General features: G+C 41.1%; 1 protein-coding gene across 2 annotated transcripts; it reads left to right on the top strand.

The window, feature by feature from the left end:
* The first annotated feature begins 4,738 nt into the window (after positions 1-4,738).
* On the top strand, positions 4,739-17,192 carry LOC107376227 (cysteine protease atg4da). 2 transcript variants are annotated; one of them, XM_015945222.3, is made up of 11 exons: positions 4,739-4,881; positions 8,256-8,507; positions 8,600-8,683; positions 8,775-8,948; positions 12,125-12,416; positions 12,500-12,564; positions 12,846-12,973; positions 13,145-13,223; positions 13,324-13,400; positions 16,647-16,766; positions 16,892-17,192. In XM_015945222.3, exons 2-11 carry the CDS (start codon positions 8,312-8,314, stop codon positions 17,060-17,062), a joined length of 1,386 nt encoding a protein of 461 aa, XP_015800708.3. In that variant the 5' UTR covers positions 4,739-4,881; positions 8,256-8,311; the 3' UTR covers positions 17,063-17,192. The 2 variants fall into 2 exon arrangements, with proteins under 2 accessions (XP_015800708.3, XP_015800707.3); XM_015945221.3 differs by lacking the exon at positions 4,739-4,881 and having other exon boundaries at positions 8,171-8,507.
* The last annotated feature ends 262 nt before the right edge of the window (positions 17,193-17,454 follow it).

The following is a 17,454-nucleotide window of genomic DNA, read 5'->3' as shown; positions in this document are numbered from 1 at the left end:
ACATGTTTATTTCTGCTGTGAAATTGGTATTTTTAACATGGGAGTCAATGAGGATTTGCTCGCTTCTGACACCAGCCCCTAGTGGATGAGGGTGGAACTGCCATTTATTTCATTTCCGCATTGCTTCAATTTCTGTCCCGCATGTGGGGGCTTGGGAATGGCAGAGGACAGGCTCCCCTTCTGATAGGTAGTCGAGAACCTGTGGCCAAATCCACAACACAGAGTTGACGAGCATATAGAGTATAGTAATAAAGTATTACAGTACAAGATAGAAAGCTGAGAAACACAGCATTTGATTTTGTTTTTACAACTACTGTAATTACTGTATTTTTGCTTTGATTCAAATAACCTATGTTGCAGTATGATGGCACTGAGGTGTGTTGAATCAGCATATTTCAGAATTTGTTTATTGATTCCAATCTCTGTAGTATTCTCTCTACTACTGCAGTATTTTCCCAGAGTTTTGTGGACTGTACATGTAGTACCATATGTGACTTTGTTCTGCAAGGTGAGTTGTAAGCTTGTATATTTGTTTAGATCTTTTTGTTTCTACTTTTTTGTTTAGCATCTAGTGTTGGCAGCAAAGTAAGTATTTTATTGTGCAGAAAAACATTGTTCTTCTTTCACTTTGCATGTAACCAATAAAAACTTTGAACATTTCAATTACGAAACCTGCATCACCCATTTTGTTGTACAATATTAAATGATTGTTCAAACAATGACTTATTGAAACCATGGGTTACTTGTCTGAGGGTGATCTAGAGTTTTGTTTCAATGGTATTTCAAAGTAAATTTGTTTTTTGAACCGATGTTTGTGCAAGTGCAAGATTTCTTTAAACATGTGAATGCACAATGCAGTGTTGTGAACACCGGACAGCCTGTGTTACAAGTGATGAATGGTGAGTTTTGTTTCTAGAGTTGTGAAAAAATACATTAATGTTGTGAAAATTGTTGCAAAGTGATTGAAAAAAAAACTGTAAATGTTTATCATTTAAATGGTAAATGGCCTGGAACCCCCCAAGGCGCTTTACAACACAATCAGCCTTTCACACACACATTCACACCCATAGTGGTGATGATCCACAGCTGCTCTGGGGCACACTGACGGGGGCGAGTCTGCCGAGCACTGGCGCCACCGGTCCCTCCCGCCACCACCAGACAGACTGAGTGGGACTTGAACCTGCAACCTTCAGTTTACAGGGCAAGCACTTGACTCCTGTGCCACCGTCGTCCCAATTTAATCAAAATTTAATTCAAAGCTGATCATGATTTAGATCTATTTTTCACAACAGCTGGTCAAAATAGGGCAGTGTGATCATATGTCACACCCAGGTAAGGTGCGCACATTTATTCTATGTGCTCTGCTTTAATAAGATGGAGAGAGAGAGGCAGGCAGATGTATTTTATTGAGCCCAGGCTGGGAAATTGCAGCGTAGCGTCAGCATTACACACAGAAAAACAGTTAAAAACAATAGCAATATGAAAAAGGCAGAAAAGTGTAAAACATGAAAAGCATGCTGACTGTAGATTATGAACCAGAGTTTAGTTGTTGCTGTAGTACAATGTGATGGCACATGGTAGGAAAGACTTCCTGTATCTTTCCCTTCGACAGCAGAGCTGTAGCAGCCTGTGCAAGAAGGTGCTCCCGTCTGTCTAATGGAGGGGTTGTTGGTCATCGTCCATGATGGATAAAAGTTTATTCAGTATCCTCGTCTCCACCACGGTCTCCAGGGTGTCCAGTCTGAGACCAGGTACAGAGCCAGCCTTCTTGATGATCTTATTAAGTCTGTTAGTGTCGCTGGCTCTGATGCTGCTGCCCCAACACACGACTACAAAGAAGATGGTGCTGGCAAAAGATCTCCCAACATCTTGCTGCACACGATGAAGGATCTCAGCGTCCTCAAGAAATAGAGTCTGAGGAACCTAATCTTAATTGCTTGAGAGCCAAGACTTATAAAGTAAATCCAACAGTGAGATAAATTTAACAATTGTGAGTTCCCATTTTACGTTTTTCTGTTTTTTTAAATAAACACAATACTTTTTTTTTTTTTTTGGAAAACTAGGTATTATAGCGTTAAGTTCATATTTTCTTAACAAAACTCCCCAAAGCAGCTGTTCTTGTTAGGGGTTAGGAGGACAGTCTGCTCTTTTTATTTATTTATTTATTTGTTTGTTTATTTATTTATTTAATTATATGTTTAATTATATATGTACATATATATATATATATATATATATATATATATTAGCTTTATTTAACAAAGTGCAAGTACATCAAGAGAACATAAGACGTATACATACAGATGAATACATTTAACAGAACATTCAGCCAGGGGGATTAATTACCATACCATACCACAGTTTATTTACGTAGCACGTTTAAAACGCAGCATGGGAGCTGCCCAAAATGCTGCACAGGCTAAACCAAAACACAACCATTCGAAAGAACTAAAACAGAAGATAAAAATACCAGTCAAAAGCAGATAAAACATGATGAATACTAAGAACACATTAAAATGATGACACAATAAAACACTAAAAGGAGTCACTGTCTAAAAGACAAATCGTAAAAGTGGGTCTTTAAAGAGCAAGTCACTGTCAAATCAATTATTTTTTTCTGATAAACTATATAAATGTGTGTTTAATCGTGCTGCAGACGCGTGTAGTTAATAGTTTAGCACTTTGGTGCATTTTAGTTAAAATTTTAATTTTCTGCCTAAAACTGTCAGTGTTGTGCCGTTGTCAGGTAAAAACTCTGCACTGCATTTGAATTTAAATCTGCCATCGCTATTGGCTAAGAGGTACACCATGATGTTAGATGGTAGATTATGATGTCACAATGTTGAGAGTGTGTGTATTTGTTAGCGGCTCCGCCCTCTCGGTCTGCTAGGCAACAGCATTTGTTGCATTTTTCAAACAGGAAGTGGGAGCGGAGTAATACTCTGGTGGGGGTGACTTGCTCTTTAAAGGAATTTATACAAATGTATGTAAAAATCTACAAGTGCCAATTGTTTTGAGAACCTTTTTGTTAGCAGACTGAGAAATTAGATTTATGTAGTTCCACATCTTTAAGAAAATGCGTAAAATATAGTCTTTTTTTTAAATAACAAGTTTTATTTAACCAATGAAGCTTACAGGCTTACATAAGAATCAATATTTACAGTTGAATTCTGAGCGTGACAAAAAAAAAGCAGGTGTACAAACAGAAACAATAATATTAACCTAGCTCAATATCAACCTGCAGAAATCATAACCAATATATACATATATATATATATATATATATATATATATATATATATATATATATATATATATATATATATATATATATATACATACATATATATTACATGAAACAACATTAGAGTAAAGGAAACATTCATCAAATTGTTATAGAGCCAAATGGCTTTCTTGGAACTACATAATTTAAGATAATCCATAAAGGATGCAAGTTCTTTCAAAAAAACAATAAAGATCAGTTTGGTATTGCCAAATTTACATTTGTGTATAAATAATTTGGCGAAAATAATCAAATCATTGACAGTGAATTGCTGCATTTTATTTTCCAAACTAATACCAAACTTGATGTCAGAAAAAGATAAGGAGCGTAGAATGAAATTATTATGCGTTAACCACGAGTGAAAACTATCCCAGAAAATTTTGGTAAAGATGCATGTGAAAAATAAATGTATCTCAGTTTCTATATTAGAAGTGCAAAAGGCACAATCGTTCTCTCTAATATTAAATTTAGACTGCAAGAAATCTTTGCAAGGATAAATACTTTTTATAGTTTTAAAATGAACTTCCTTGGCTTTAGGAGGGATTGGGAATTTGAGATAGTTACATCTAATGTTTTTAACATCAGAATTACTAAATTGACGTACTAATTCCCGTCTTCTAAGAGGTAAGGGAAAGAGGGCGTCAGTGAGCCAACATCTAAGGATTTTATTATTGCAGTTCCTGTCCACAAAAGAACAGTTCTTAATTGTTAAAGGAGGCATTTTTGGAATAAGGTGAGAGTACAACAAAGTGCCTTTCAAATTAGAATATATAGCTGGTGGGATTGCCTCGATTACCTCGGCATATTGCTTAGAAGAACAAGTTAGGTTAAATTTGTGATTGAAAGCCGTAAAATTAAGAAATTCTCCATTCTGGTCCATCAAATGCAAAATGGACCATACTCCATGGAGATGCCAATCATTAAAAAAAAGATTTCCTTTTAATCAGGATATTACGGTTGTTCCGGTGTTGTGCCATAAATCGACTCGCTGCCAAAAAATGATTAGCTTAGTTTTTTCCAGTTCGGAAGTTGTTTTAAGTGTTGCTATTTGTCTTAAACGTTCACAATGAGGATATATTAATCCTTTTTGCAATATTTGCGATTGAAAGATGGTTTGTGGTAAGAACTGGCTTTCTTTATGTTACAGCCTTGATACTAAAAAATAAATAAACAATGTAAAATGGCGCCCTGTATTGAATATAAACGTTGTATAAATGTAAATAAACAATTCTCCAGCGATTTGATTTTTCCCCCTTCCTTTCTTTAGTGGCTAATCATTTTTTGGCAGCGAGTCGATTTATGGCACAACACCTGAAATATAGTCTGCTCGAGAGAAGACGATTTGCTGCTAAATGAAGTAGCCAATCAGAGGCGAGAAAGGCGGGATCGACGCGCCCAGTGGGCCGAGTAGGCCACAGAAGTGATGTCACGTGGCCTCCATAAACAGGAAGTGAACGCGTTCTGTAGTAGCTGTGCTGTGATGCTGCCCCAGTTGACGTTTGAGTCACAAGGCAGCGAAGCTCGATCAGAGTTCTGGACACATGTACCTAGAAGGTGTTACTATGTAGAGGACGAAGGATAAGGATGCCACGATGGAGGTAGGGAGCAGTTTTCTGACGTTAGCGTCACGCGCAGATTGAAATTATTGCGGTTTTAACGCATGTATGGGTTTCACTGATCAGTAGAGTTTAAACTTTCTAGTATTTACTTGTTCATGTACTTTGTATTAACTACCAACCTCATTTTACATTTGATCAACATCACCCATTGTTTGTTTACAAACTAACACTCAACTTTTCTACAGGTTATGTTTATTGTTTATATCGAGTCTTCGTGTCTTTGTATAAAATAACTCGTTTTTTGTCCTTTCTCTTGTCACTGACCTCTGAAGGACTGGGATGTTCAGTCCTGACAAGTCAGTCTTAACATGTGAAAAGTCTTTTTCTCTTGCCAGCTTCAGATTGTTTGGAAATGACCTTTAACCTTTCCCAGACTCCTGTTTTAACAGAAGCGGTCAAACCGATGCTGATCAGTTAGTCAATACATCTGATCAGCAGCACCTGGGTGATAGTTTCACTCTTAAAGAACGAATCACGTTTACTATGTTGAACTGACAGAGGGCGGAGCTTTTGACCCGCAGCACACAGGAGCAGTTACAGGTGCTGGCCAGTAAATTAGAATATCATCAAAAGGTTGAAAATATTTCAGTAATTCCATTCAAAACGTGAAACTTGTACATTATATTCATGCAATGCACACAGACCAATGTATTTCCAATGTTCATTACATTTAAATTTGATATTTATAGGTGACAACCAATGAAAACATCAAATCTGGTATCTCAGAAAATTAGAATATTCTAAAGGCCAATGAAAAAATGTTTGTTTCTCTAATGTTGGCCAACTGAAAAGAATGAACATGAAAAGAATGTGCATGTATAACACTCAATACTTAGTCGGGGCTCCTTTTGCCTCAATAACTGCAGTAATGCGGCGTGGCATGGACTCGATCAGTCTGTGGCACTGCTCAGGTGTTATGAGAGCCCAGGTTGCTCTGATAGTCGTCTTCAGCTCCTCTGCATTGTTGGGTCTAGCGTATTGCATCCTCCGCTTCACAATACCCCATAGATTTTCTATGGGGTTAAGGTCAGGCGAGTTTGCTGGCCAATCAAGGACAGGGATACCATGGTCCTTGAACCAGGTGCTGGTGGTTTTGGCACTGTGTGCAGGTGCCAAGTCCTGTTGAAAGGTGAAGTCTGCATCCCCATAAAGTTGGTCAGCAGCAGGAAGCATGAAGTGCTCTAAAACTTCCTGGTAGACGGCTGCATTGACCCTGGACCTCAGGAAACAGAGTGGGCCAACACCGGCAGATGACATGGCACCCCACACCATCACTGACGGTGGAAACTTTACACTGGACCTCATGCAACGTGGATTCTGTGCTTCTCCGCTCTTCCTCCAGACTCTGGGTCCTTGATTTCCAAAGGAAATGCAGAACTTGCTTTCATCAGAAAACATAACTTTGGACCACTCAGCATCAGTCCAGTCCTTTTTGTCCTTGGCCCAGGCGAGACGCTTCTTGCGCTGTTTCTTGTTCAAGAGTGGCTTGACACACGGAATGCGACACCTGAATCCCATGTCTTTCATGAGTCTCCTCGTGGTGGTTCTTGAAGCGCTGACTCCAGCTGCAGTCCACTCTTTGTGGATCTCCCCCACATTTTTGAATGGGTTTGTCGTCACAATTCTCTGCAGGGTGCGGTTATCCCTAGAGCTTGTACACTTTTTTCTACCACATTTTTTCCGTCCCTTCGCCTGTCTGTTAATGTGCTTGGACACAGAGCTCTGCGAACAGCCAGCTTCTTTAGCAATCACCTTTTGTGTCTTGCCCTCCTTGCGCAAGGTGTCAATGATTGTCTTTTGGACAGCTGTTAAGTCAGAAGTCTTCCCCATGATTGTGGTGCCTTCAAAACAAGACTGAGGGACCTTTTAAAGGCCTTTGCAGGTGTTTTGAGTAAATCAGCTGATTAGAGTGGCAGCAGGTGTCTTCTATATTCAGCCTTTTCAGAATATTCTAATTTTTTGAGATACCAAATTTGGAGTTTTCATTAGTTGTCACTTATGAATATCAAATTTAAATGTAATGAACATTGGAAATACATTGGTCTGTGTGCATTGCATGAATATAATGTACAAGTTTCACGTTTTGAATGGAATTACTGAAATATTTTCAACCTTTTGATGATATTCTAATTTACTGGCCAGCACCTGTATTACAAAAGTTAAAGTTTAGAGAAATTTCAGACAAATTTGAAAGTGGCTGAGGTGTTTCTGTTTAAATTCTTCTCGTCCTTGTTTATCTTGTATGTTTAGTCATAACTAACTTTACATTAAAAGCAATAACAGCAGTCTGATTGGGCTTTTACTTTTATTATTCTCAACTAATTCTTCCGATTCATGAAAATCTTGAATCAGAAGAGGGCAGAATGCTTTCTCCGGGTCGGGGACGAGGTCCTGCCCCATGTGGAGGAGTTTCTCAGGGGTCTTGTTCATGAATGAGGGAAGGGTGGTGCATGAGATCAATCAGCAGATTGGTGCTGCGTCTGCAGTGATGTGGGCGTTGTACCGGTCTGTCGTGGTGAAGAGAGAGCTGAGTCAGAAGGCGAAGCTCTCGATTTACCGGTGGATCTACGTTCCTACCCTCAACTATGGTCATGAGCTTTGGGTAGTGACCGAAAGAACGAGATCTCGGATACAAGCGGCCGAAAAGAGTTTTCTCAGCAGAGTGGCTGGGCTCTCCCTTAGAGATAGGGTGAGAAGCTCGGTCATCCAGGAGGGGCTCGGAGTAGACCCGCTGCTCCTCCACATCGAGAGGAGCCAGTTGAGGTGGCTCAGACATCTGATCCGGATGCCTCCTGGTCGCCTCCCTGGTGAGGTTTTCCGGACTCGTCCAACCTGGAGGACACCTAAAGGAAGACTCAGGACATGCTAGAGGGACTTTTTCTCTCGGCTGGTTAGGGAACGCCTTGGGATTCCCCCGGAGGAGCTTTCCCAAGTGGCTGGGGAGGGGGAAGTCTGGGCCTCTCTGCTTGGGCTGCAGCCTCCGCAAACCGACTCCGGAAAAGTGGCTACAAATGGATGGACGGACAACTAATCCTGATCTTACTAAGTGACCATACCACACTTTACCATGAATTTGACTTTTCTGTCGCTGCGTCATGTCACTTTGTTGCTTAAGCATTCTGAAAACGTCCTTTACCCCTTACTGTCCTGTTGAATGCTGGTGAGAATTATTACAGCAGCTGAAGTTAAATAACTGAAATTCCTTCAGTCACGGGAGGCGGTCACATGTCTTCTGTCTTTATTTACCCTCACAGAGAATGATTAGCTGTGTTGCCCTTACAATGAGCTCATCAGATCCAGAGGAAAACAGGGGCCAGCAGTAGTAAAGAGTCCTGTTTTATGTGCCCGTGTAGTCTTACGTGGACATGGGAATCAGGTCTTTTCTGTGTCCCGGTCCTATTTGAGTGCTATGAATCCCAACACGTCCTCGGCTTGCTGTGAAGTCCAGTCTGTTGCCGATGACCACGCGGATGACTGGCTCTTCCTTTGCCCTGACCTGGCTGAACCTCTGAGCTCAGAGTCAGAGTCCAGGGAGGACCAGGAAGCAGGGGAGCAAAGCAAACTAAAATCCAAGTTGGTGTCGGCGTGGAACAGCATCAAATATGGTCAGTTCAATTCACGTTGCATTCAAACCTCATTAAATGTGTCATGTGCGTTTGCTTTCTGATGTTTTTGTGGGGCTGTTATTTTCCTGAAGGCTGGTCTTTGAAGAAGAAAGCTAAATTCAAGAAAAGCTCTCCGGTGAATCTTCTTGGAAAGTCCTACAACATCAAGAATGAAGGTAGGTCGTCGGCGTGTTGGTTAACGTCTCACAGGGCACGCAAACGTTTGGCTCTGAGGTGACGTTAGGCTGTGCTGTTGAACTTTTTCAGAAGACCGAGAGAGTTTCCGTCGCTGTTTTGTGTCTCTGCTGTGGCTGACCTACAGACGGGGCTTCCCTCAGCTGCCCGGCTCGTCTCTGACCACCGACAGTGGATGGGGTTGCGTCCTACGGACGGGGCAGATGCTGCTGGCGCGAGGCCTGATCCTACACCTGATGCCACCAGGTGACAACACGTTTGGGTTGGGCGCTAAATCAGAAATGTTCCGTTTTTCTGACTCTTAACTACATCGTTTTTCTCATGTCAGTAAATGCGGTAATAACCGTGATATTGATTTTAGGCCACATTGGCCAGCCCTACAGCAGATAATGCAGCAAGACCAGGAAAACATTCAGTTTCAGAGTATTTCTACAGAAACTCACAGAGCTGAGTAAAAACTGACATTTAATCTCGGTGCCTGATAAATGCTGTATCAGCGTTTCTGGCTCCAGTCGGCCTGTTTACCTCGCTGGTGTGCACGATCACATCTATAAATGACTTTGTCTTCTTTTGTCATCTCCTCTCTTTTTTCCACATCATCAGACTCTGGCTGTGTCGGAGCCACTCTAACAAGGTCCGACCTTAGCAAACACAGACAAGTTGATGTTTATGTATTCAGCAGACGCTTTAGTCCAAAGCCACTTACAAGTGATAATCGGCATGTTGCCCTTGAGGCTAACAACAACAACAATAACAACAATGAATTGGCTGCATGGTGGTGCAGTGGTTAGCACTGTTGCCTCGCATATAGGTTAACCTATAGGGCACGTTGTGATGTGTGGGGGAAACCGGAGCACCCGGAGGAAACCCACGCATGCACGGGGAGAACACGCAACTCCTCGCAGAAAGGCCGCAGCCGAGTTTCGAACCTGCAACCTTCGTGCTGCGAGGCAACAGTGCTAACCACTGCACCAGGATAATGGCACATTTTGCTAGGTGTCGATGGAGCAGCGTCTGGGTCGAGTTTGTTTGCTCTGTGGACACGCACAGGTAGACACGTATGTCTTTACCCCGGAGGGGCTGAGACACAAGGGCTGACGCTTCAGTTATGCCACCAAACTTATGCTGTGCTACTAGTTGGAAACAGGTGTTCGTGCGGCAGCTGATTGCAATGGTTGAGACCTAGATCACCTGATGAGTGTTTTCAGGGAGGGGAGAAACTGCTCGTTCACAGCCCCTAACTGCACTTATTGTTTTCAGTTGACCCAAACCAGAGCTACTAGACAACAGGATAACCCACAGATGAGTTTCCTTCTCTTTCCCAATGGAAGATAGTGCAAAGCAAAAGTTTAAGAAGATAAAAACGAGCACTAACAGACACTCAACAAGGCCCTTCGGTGCAGATGTGCTACAACACAGTTTTGTAGCAGCTGAGGGTCATTCATCACAAATACCCCGGGTGTTAACAGCGTTTCAAATTGAAACTGCCACATCAGCTCAGATGCGCCTGTTTCCTGATATTCTGACCTATCCTCACCTCGGATTTGCTAACAGCAACGACTCTGTTTGCTCTGCGGCGTTGATGATTTATCTCCACAAATAACACAAGCCTGGAGGAGTTCTGCTGTGTGGTGGAGTTGCTAATGCTAACAGTTAGCTTCTAGCAGCAAAGACATTCTCTGCTGTCTCCTGGACGCTAAACCAACAACAGTCTTCCCCGTCGTGAGTCAGATGGGTGAGTCCATGAATGTTAGTGACAGGGTGACGTAGATCTGTGAGGATTCTCTAATCCTAGAGTTTCACCGTCTGTTTTCTATCAGAAGCTAAAGCAGGAGATGGGTGTAGGAGACTATTTTCATGTTCAGCCTGCATGAAAAATGTGGAGTGGTCCATTAGAATCAGAATTTTAAAAAATCATTGAAAAAGTCAGGAGTCTTCTGGCCATACCGGTAGCAGCTCAGCATTAAAACTGTTCTATTGTAAACAAACTATTGTTTACTGAAAATCTAAATGAATTTAAGAAGCAAACACAGTGATGTTTAAATTTGGTTATTCAACCTTTTTAAAGACGTTGTATGTCAGAATCTGACCAGATTAAAATTGTAAAACTGGAATTCAGGGGATAGATTGTTCTTTACATGGTTTTGGAACGGGTTGATTGTCAAAGGAATTTAAAAATGTTTTTGGACATCCAACAGAGCGACTTCAGCTGAGCTGCATTTATGGGGTTGTTTCATCAACAAAACAAGTGCAAACTCTTGATGAATTGTACCTTTTCTGTAGCTGTATCCAACCGTTCGTGTTATGAACACATTGGCTATTTCTTTAATTGTCCAAAATCAAGTGAGGTTTTTATCCTTAAGATATTTTAGTTTTTAAAAAATATCAACAAACTGAATTTGAGACCAGATCTGACCAAATGTATGTAAGAACATCAAAGATTACCAACGATAGGATGTTGGTAATAGTGGTCTGTGGTATTAGCACTAGCTAGAAAACTAATTATTCTAATATGGTTGAATTTTGTGTTGATGATATACTTTTCTATGGAATAATTCCTCTTCTGTCATCAAGATAACTAAATACACGATTGGAGCCAAGACGTTTATGCAATATAAGAAAAAATCGCCCTATTCAATTCAAGTTTATTCATCAAGCGCCAAATCACGACCAGAATCGTCTCAAGGCACTTCACACGGTAAACATTCCAATACAGGTCAGTTCAGTAAGCCAATCAGTAAAAGGTTTCCTATATAAGGAACCCAGCAAATTATATAGGAAACTGACTGCAGTACTCATTGAAGCCCCGCCCCTTCAAGTGAACAAGTGAGACATTTTCATCATTTAAAGTGACAATGTGTATTTTCCCTGGCAATAAGGGGCAGTTCATACCTAAATCATTGCAAGCAAGCGTTTATTTTTGTGTGTGTTGGAGTAAGACCTTACGAACGGATGGTCATTAGGGTCAGAAATCCCTGGGAGAGCAATTTTTGAACAAGTTCTTCAGATTGTTCAACCTCCAGCAAAATGACGTCCGACTCCCTTTCAGCTCTGTCAGCGAGCGAAGAGGTAATTGTGTAAAACAACATTTATGAATGGTGAAAGTTTTGTAAAGGTTTGTTACAAATCAGTAAATGCATTTGGCCCTCACGGGCTCTCGTAGAGGGAAGTTTGGCGTCGCCCACAGACTTAGACCTGCTCCCATGGATTTTAGACCCAATTTTCATGGTTCTATGTTACGAAGCCAATAACTCAACATCATTTCATTCATTTTCAGCAACATTTTAATGGATATTTCCAGAGATTAACATAAAAACTACACATTGTCACTTTAAAAAAAACACTCCACAGACCACTTAAATTATTTGTTCCTACCTTGCTGCTTTATGTTCATTTTCTAGAACATCTTCATATCTTTTCAGGTTGGACCTGGTCTGCTCAGTACAGCCTAGTCAAAGATGACCTAGACCTGCTTCAGTCTGCGGACAACACAGAGCCGGGCTGGGCTGTAGACGGAAAACAAAGGGGTCGAAAACTGAGCCTGGGATCCCTCTTGGACAGGCCCATGGAGGCGACGCACAGAAGGGTGGTGTCCTGGTTTTTAGACCACCCCAGCACCCCGTTTGGGATACACCGACTGGTGGAGTTGGGTAAAAGCTCGGGGAAGAAGGCCGGAGACTGGTACGGTCCGTCCATCGTGTCGCACATCCTCCGGTGAGAAGAGAAGTGGCTGTCCGGTTAGTCTAAAATGCTTTTGTTTTACTCTGGAGGTGTAAGTGGAGTTGTCTGTTTTTCAGGAAAGCTGTGGCGGCTTCGGTGGACCTTCCCAATCTAGTTGTGTATGTGGCACAAGACTGCACCAGTGAGTGATTTCTTTGTTACAGCTTTTCTTCTTTTTCAGGGGTCGTGTTTAAACTTCTGCATACCGTTTTTGTCCAAAAGCTCAAAGAAAGACACAAGTTTTGGTTTTCACAAAGTTTGTTGCTTTGGCGGTTTTAGTTTTTCTGGTCGGTCTTCAGAGTTGATGCAAACCGCTTCATAAAATCGGAGGCAGCAAACCTTTTGACAGTTCAATATTTGTGTCACTTGCTAAACGTTTGGCTGTCGGTCAATGTTGTCAGTAATATTTTTGAGCTTTTTCAGTCTACCTGCAGGACGTGAGGAGGTTGTGTGAACGACCTCACCCTCACTTCTGGAAGTCCGTCATCATCCTGGTTCCTGTGCGACTTGGAGGACAAGACCTCAATCCATCCTACATCACCTACGTCAAAGTATTGAACGTTTATGTGTGTGTGGTGGTTTGTGGATAAAACACCCGAGTGTTTTTTACTGTGGGATTAATTTCTTTTGATTAAAAACATTGTTTTGATCGTGGAAACATGGATATTTAACAGCAGTAGAGAAAAGGAAACCGTTCCCTGTTCGCTGTTGTTTTTCTGCAGAAGCTGCTGAGGTTGGGGTGCTGTATTGGAATCATTGGTGGCAAACCAAAGCACTCGTTGTTCTTTGTTGGCTTCCAGGGTACGTTTGCTGAAAAAACCCCTAACACCCAAAATAACACCCAGATATTGGATCTTTTCTCAGTATCTTTTGTTCTTTTTTGTGGCTTGCTCTACACAAGATGACCATCTGCTGTACTTAGATCCTCACTACTGTCAACCCACAGTGAACATAAAAAAGGAGAACTTTCCTTTAGAGGTATGGGCTTCCAGTTCCACTCTCTTCTTTGTTTTGGTTCCTCCTCTGAGGCTTGTTCAGCTGACCTACATGAAAACATTTCAAGTTCCCAACTAAGCCATTCGATCTGAGTCATTTGATATAAAATATTTGCTAATGCATAGTCTCAGTGTGATACTTGCATTATTTTTGCCTTTTTTCAGCGTACTTGCAGACTTAGCTCTGTTAAGACAATAAAGTTAAAGAGCAAGTCACCCCCAAATGAACTTTTTTCCTGATAAACTACATAAATGCGCGTGTAATCGTGTTGCAGACACGTGAAGTCAATAGTTTTGCACTTTAGTGCATTTTAGTTAAAATAAAAATATTCTGCCTAAAACTGTCAGTGTTGTGCCGTTGTCAGGTAAAAACTCTGCACTGCATTTGAATTTAAATCTGCCATCGCTATTGGCTAAGAGATACCCTGGAACGTTGGCTGGTACCATATGATGTCACAATGTTGTTGTGAGCCTGTGTGTGTGTGTTTGTTAGCGACTCCGCCCTCTCGGTCTGCTAGGCAACAGCATTTGTTGCATTTTTCAATCAGGAAGTGGGAGAGGAGTAATACTCTGGTAGGGGGTGACTTGCTCTTTAAATAAATGCCAGAGTTTCTGTAGAGGAGGGAGACGGCGTATTTGCTCAGTTCCGTTTTTACTCCAAACAGATGCTTCACCCGTTAAACTTCAAATTTTTTTCTCTACAAATTAAATGCGTGCATTTCACACCACATTCAAACATATAATACACATGTTTTCATGTCCATTTCTTCTGCGTTAGTTTAGTGAAAATGCAGGTTTTAAACTGTCGCCTGCAGGAAACCATAAAATCTAAAAAAAAAAAAATTCTACCGTGTCCTGTCTGGCTGTGAAGCAAGCAGAATTGATGTCTGAATGCTGGTAACAAGCCTTACAGATTTACTCTCAGGTGGAGCATCAAAGCGTCTGCTTTTAATGTCACGCCTGATACTTAAAACTTTGTTATTGTTTTTGAATGCTTTGTAATTTTGACCAGACCACTTTATTTGTTGAGTGCATTTCAATGCAGCATGAGAGCCGACCAAAGCACCTTACATACAGTACAGAAAGAAGTACTACAAATTTTATAGATTAAAGGCCAATGATTGGTTTCAGAGTGGGTCTCATAATAACAAATTGATTTTAATGAAACTTTCAGAAAGTAACCAGTTCATGAAACCTCTGCAATTGATTCACCTTTTGGAGTTTATCTAAATCAAGATCAATCTTGGCAAGTTAACTATAACTCAGCACAGACTTTGAGCTGTAGTCTGATGTCACAACCCATCTACTTCCGGACCACGGCTCCCCGGAAGAACGAAAAAATGAAAGAAAATCAACGGGGCTAAAAATGCTATTTTTTTATCCCGCTTATTATTTTTCACATATGATGTCCGTGAATTTTAAATACACATTTTGATACCAAGAAAGCGCTTATTTTTGAACAGGGGGAGAAGCGTTATTTTAGGTTTTGTGTGAAAATAAGTCCAGGACTACAAAGTGACGTCATCAAACCAGACACGGAGACAAATGGAGGTAAAAGGGCTGTAAGTTCAGCAAACTTCAAATCCTTCTCTCAGGAGGAAAGAACCACCATAAATCTGGCCATGTGGTGAGTAGCAGCTACGCTACGGGGAGGAGATTTGCTGGTGACGTCATATATGCGACGTGCTGACGTCTGATTTGTAGTCATAATAATTACAAACTTTAACAAGCTGATAAATCTCAAAGTACGTGACTGGCGAGGTCGGAGCACCCATCATTATTTTTCATTTGGATTGAAGTACAACATATGTGCGATCCAGGGCGTAAGGCAAAGCGGGTTAGAAAATAGCGTTTTTAGCCCCGTTGACTTGCATTCATGTCTTTGTTCTTCGGGGGACCCGTAAGCCGACCGGAAAGGGAGGAGACTTAGGCTGCCTGTAGCTTAGAATGAATCACAAACCATACTCTGAACACATTGTGTTACAAATACCAAGTTTACTGAGAAACAGTTTTACTTACTTTTGAAATACGATCTGTCTCTGAACGTAAAAATAGTTTTCTACCCCTATTTCCTGCATTAGCCGCTTATAGAAAATATACGGGAAAACTCTCAGACTAGAGCCGCCACTCGGATCTATGTCACACTTTAAAGTAATATTCATGGACTCGCTCATCGTGGCTCTTGACAGAGAACGCTGTTGTTGGTTTAGCGTCCAGGAGAGAGCAGAGCACGCCTTGGCTAGTAGAAGCTAACCGTTAGCATTAGCAACTCCACAGCATGGCAGAGCTCCTTCAGGCTTGTGTTATTTGTGGAGATGAAACATCCGCGTTAGAAAGCGAACAAAGGCAGCGGTCGAGTCGCATTGTTGTTAGCCAATCAGAGGAGAGATGACCAAATATTAGGATCATCACTTTTTTTTATATAGCACTTTCCAGCACTCTGAGAAAGTGCTGCACACTAAAACAGGTTTAAAACAGGAGCAACAATTAAAAAAAACAAGAACAATAAACATGAATCCACTAAAACCAATAAAAGTGACATCACTAGGAACAACGTTAAAATACCATCCGTCATTGTAGGGCTGCACGATATTAGGAAAACCTGCGATATGCGATAACAGCGATTAATATTGCGATGACGATATTACTTGCGATAAATATAAACTTAATTCAGGAACAAAAATAACCAAAAGCAAAAAAAATAAAAAAAGTGACAAAAATATCATAAAAATGAGAAAAGCAAAAGATGTGAGGAAAGGGAAAAAGGAAATGAACAAGAAAAGGCGATCAGTGGATCGCGGGAAAAGCAGAATCAGCAGAAAGAGCAGAACAAAGCTAACTCAGATGTTTGCTAACCATCAAAATTAAGTGTCGGGGGCGGGCATCTGACCTATGAGAACCCACTCAATTGGCCAAATGGGTGAAGAGCTCTATTTGATTTGTTAAAAAAACATCATGCTTCCGTCTGATTGACAGAACGCGTTATGTGTAGAAAACATTTAAGCTGAACATTCATTGCGATATTTATCTGTTCTTTGTGATATGCATATTGTACATACTGATATCGCGATAACGATATATTTGCGATATATTGTGCAGCCCTACGTCATTGTGTCACAGATCCAAAAGCCAAAGAATAGAAATGAGTCTTTGATTCTCTTGAGTCCACATTAGACCCTTTACTGGATTTGTTCGTGACATCTCTTTGTGATCTGGTTTCTCTTTGCAGTCGTTTCACTGTAAACATCCCAGGAAGATGTCTTTCTCTCGCATGGACCCCAGCTGCACCATAGGGTTCTACGCAAAAGGGCAAAAAGAGTTTGAATCGTTCTGTGCAGCTGTTAATAAGGTACGGTGTTGGGTTTTCTCTCGGTTTGATGAGGCTGTGATGTCTGGAGGTTTCAGACCATGGCTTAGAAATCTGTCAGACTTTGTGTTTACAGATCTGCTACCTAACCCCCCTGTCCTTTGTAGGCGGTCGCCACATCTTCAGAGACATACCCCATGTTCATATTTGCAGAGGGTAAAAGTCGGGAGGTGGAGGAGGGCATCAGCGAGAGCACTAACTGCATCACCTACATACAGAGAGAGAACGAGCTGAAAAGTGATGACACCAACAGCATGGACGAATTTGTTCTGCTGTGAACAGACAAACAGGATCAGATCGGCATCGTTTCCGTGACAACTGCTGATCATCAGAGCAAACCCATTTGACTCTAAACGCTACATGCTACAAAGAGGTTCTGTTAAATAAACTAGATGGGTTTCAGATTCATTTTGCTGTAATTTTATATCTTTGTTGCACCTGTTTGTAAACATATTTATTACATCAGCCAGAAAACAGTCTCATTAAATCGGCTCAAACCGAAAACATTCAGAAAATGATTGTGTCATTTTAAGACGGACTGTAATATCTGTTTTCATGTCACGTGTCAGGATGGGCTGCAGTTTAAACCAACTGTAAAAAAGGATTCCTGCATTCTGATGAGGGAATCTGTTGAAGTTAAATCAAATGTAAGGTAATAAACATATTCTTT

This window comes from Nothobranchius furzeri, chromosome 12, assembly GCF_043380555.1.
Source record: "Nothobranchius furzeri strain GRZ-AD chromosome 12, NfurGRZ-RIMD1, whole genome shotgun sequence".
Lineage (NCBI taxonomy): Eukaryota > Metazoa > Chordata > Actinopteri > Cyprinodontiformes > Nothobranchiidae > Nothobranchius > Nothobranchius furzeri.
Note: the sequence above shows the minus strand (reverse complement) of the source record. Positions and strands in the feature narration are given on the sequence as shown.